The sequence below is a fragment of the Egretta garzetta genome, unplaced genomic scaffold, assembly GCF_000687185.1.
Source record: "Egretta garzetta isolate BGI_Z169 unplaced genomic scaffold, ASM68718v1 scaffold108, whole genome shotgun sequence".
NCBI classification, from domain to species: Eukaryota; Metazoa; Chordata; class Aves; order Pelecaniformes; family Ardeidae; genus Egretta; species Egretta garzetta.
Window position 1 is genome coordinate 7,888,718 of NW_009260614.1, and position 1,378 is coordinate 7,890,095.

A 1,378-nucleotide genomic window follows, 5' to 3' on the forward strand; every position below is an offset into this window, starting at 1 on the left:
GAGGGGGAGAAGGAGCGGGAGCGGGAGGAAAAGGCCGAGTCGCCGCCCGCGGCGCCGCAGCCCCGCTACCCCAGCGTGGAGAGCAATGACCTGGAGCCCGATAACAGCACGAGCGAGGAGACGGGCAGCAGCGAGGGCCCCTCGCCTGGCGACGCGCTGGACCGCTACTGCAACCACCTGGGCTACGAGCCGGAGAGCCTGGGCGACAACCTGTACGTCTGCATCCCCTGCGGCAAGGGCTTCCCCAGCTCCGAGCAGCTCAACGCCCACGTGGAGGCCCACAACGAAGAGGAGCTCTATCACAAGGCGGCGGCCGAGCAGGCCGTGCCCTTCCTGGACAAGGGTGGCCCGGGGCTGGGTGACATCCTACGGCCCTACCGCTGCTCCTCCTGTGACAAGTCCTACAAGGACCCGGCCACGCTGCGGCAGCACGAGAAGACGCACTGGCTGACGCGCCCCTACCCCCGCACCATCTGCGGCAAGAAGTTCACGCAACGCGGCACCATGACCCGCTAATGAATAGTCTTCACAGACCAAATATACTTCTTAACATATCCTTTTGGTACTCTACAGCAGCAACTTCTCCTGTACCACTGATAACAGCCTTCTACTGCTGCCAGTTATAACTCTTTGAACCAACAGCAGGGAATGAAGAACTAATGATGCATAATTACAGTAGGTTGTGGAGGGGAATGGGTTGTTATACTTGCATGGAATGCACCTTTCCTCACTTTTTTCCAAGGAAAAAATAAAAGTCATTAAGAATGTTACATCTAAGACAATAAACAAAAATGTTACACCAAAAGATTTTGTTTAGGTTACCAAAAGAAATACCTCTGAGTTGGGAAATTCCACGTTTACAGTTTCTGAAGTGAGCTTTTAATTGCTATCCAATACATGAGATACTCCTTTATGACTGCCACATATACATATATATATATTTAAGACCCTTCATCCACTACACAGGTTGGATTTACAAGGGAAACAATGGTACATTTGGCAGTTCTTCACCCTCAAATCTCAATCTTTTCATACTCAATAAACTTGCTTTTAGCAGCGCAACCTCATCAGCCACATGAAGATGCACGCGGCCGGCCCCGACGGCAAAGCCAAGCTGGACTTCCCCGACAGTGTCTACGCCATGGCCCGCCTCACCGCCGACCAGCTGGGGCTCAAGCAGGAGAAGGCGGCTGAGCTGCTCTCCCACACCTCGCACTTCCTCAGCGACCCCAAGGCCATGGAGAGCCTCTACCCGCTGGCCAAGTTCACGGCTGAGCACCTGGGGCTGAGCCAGGACAAGGCGGCCGAGGTGCTGGCTCAGGCTCCGCACCTCCACGCCGAGGCCGCCCGGACCATAGAGCGATACTCGCCTCCCTAG

At 55.3% G+C, this 1,378-nt stretch overlaps 1 protein-coding gene across 1 annotated transcript in view; it reads left to right on the forward strand.

The window, feature by feature from the left end:
* HIC1 (HIC ZBTB transcriptional repressor 1) overlaps nt 1-1,378 on the forward strand; it is a 2,975-nt gene extending 1,597 nt beyond the window's left edge. The window contains exons 3-5 of the mRNA XM_035900553.1: nt 4-511; nt 864-871; nt 1,055-1,378. Of these exons, the coding sequence (XP_035756446.1) occupies nt 4-511; nt 864-871; nt 1,055-1,378 (840 nt within the window). The remainder of the gene's footprint in view (nt 1-3; nt 512-863; nt 872-1,054) is intronic.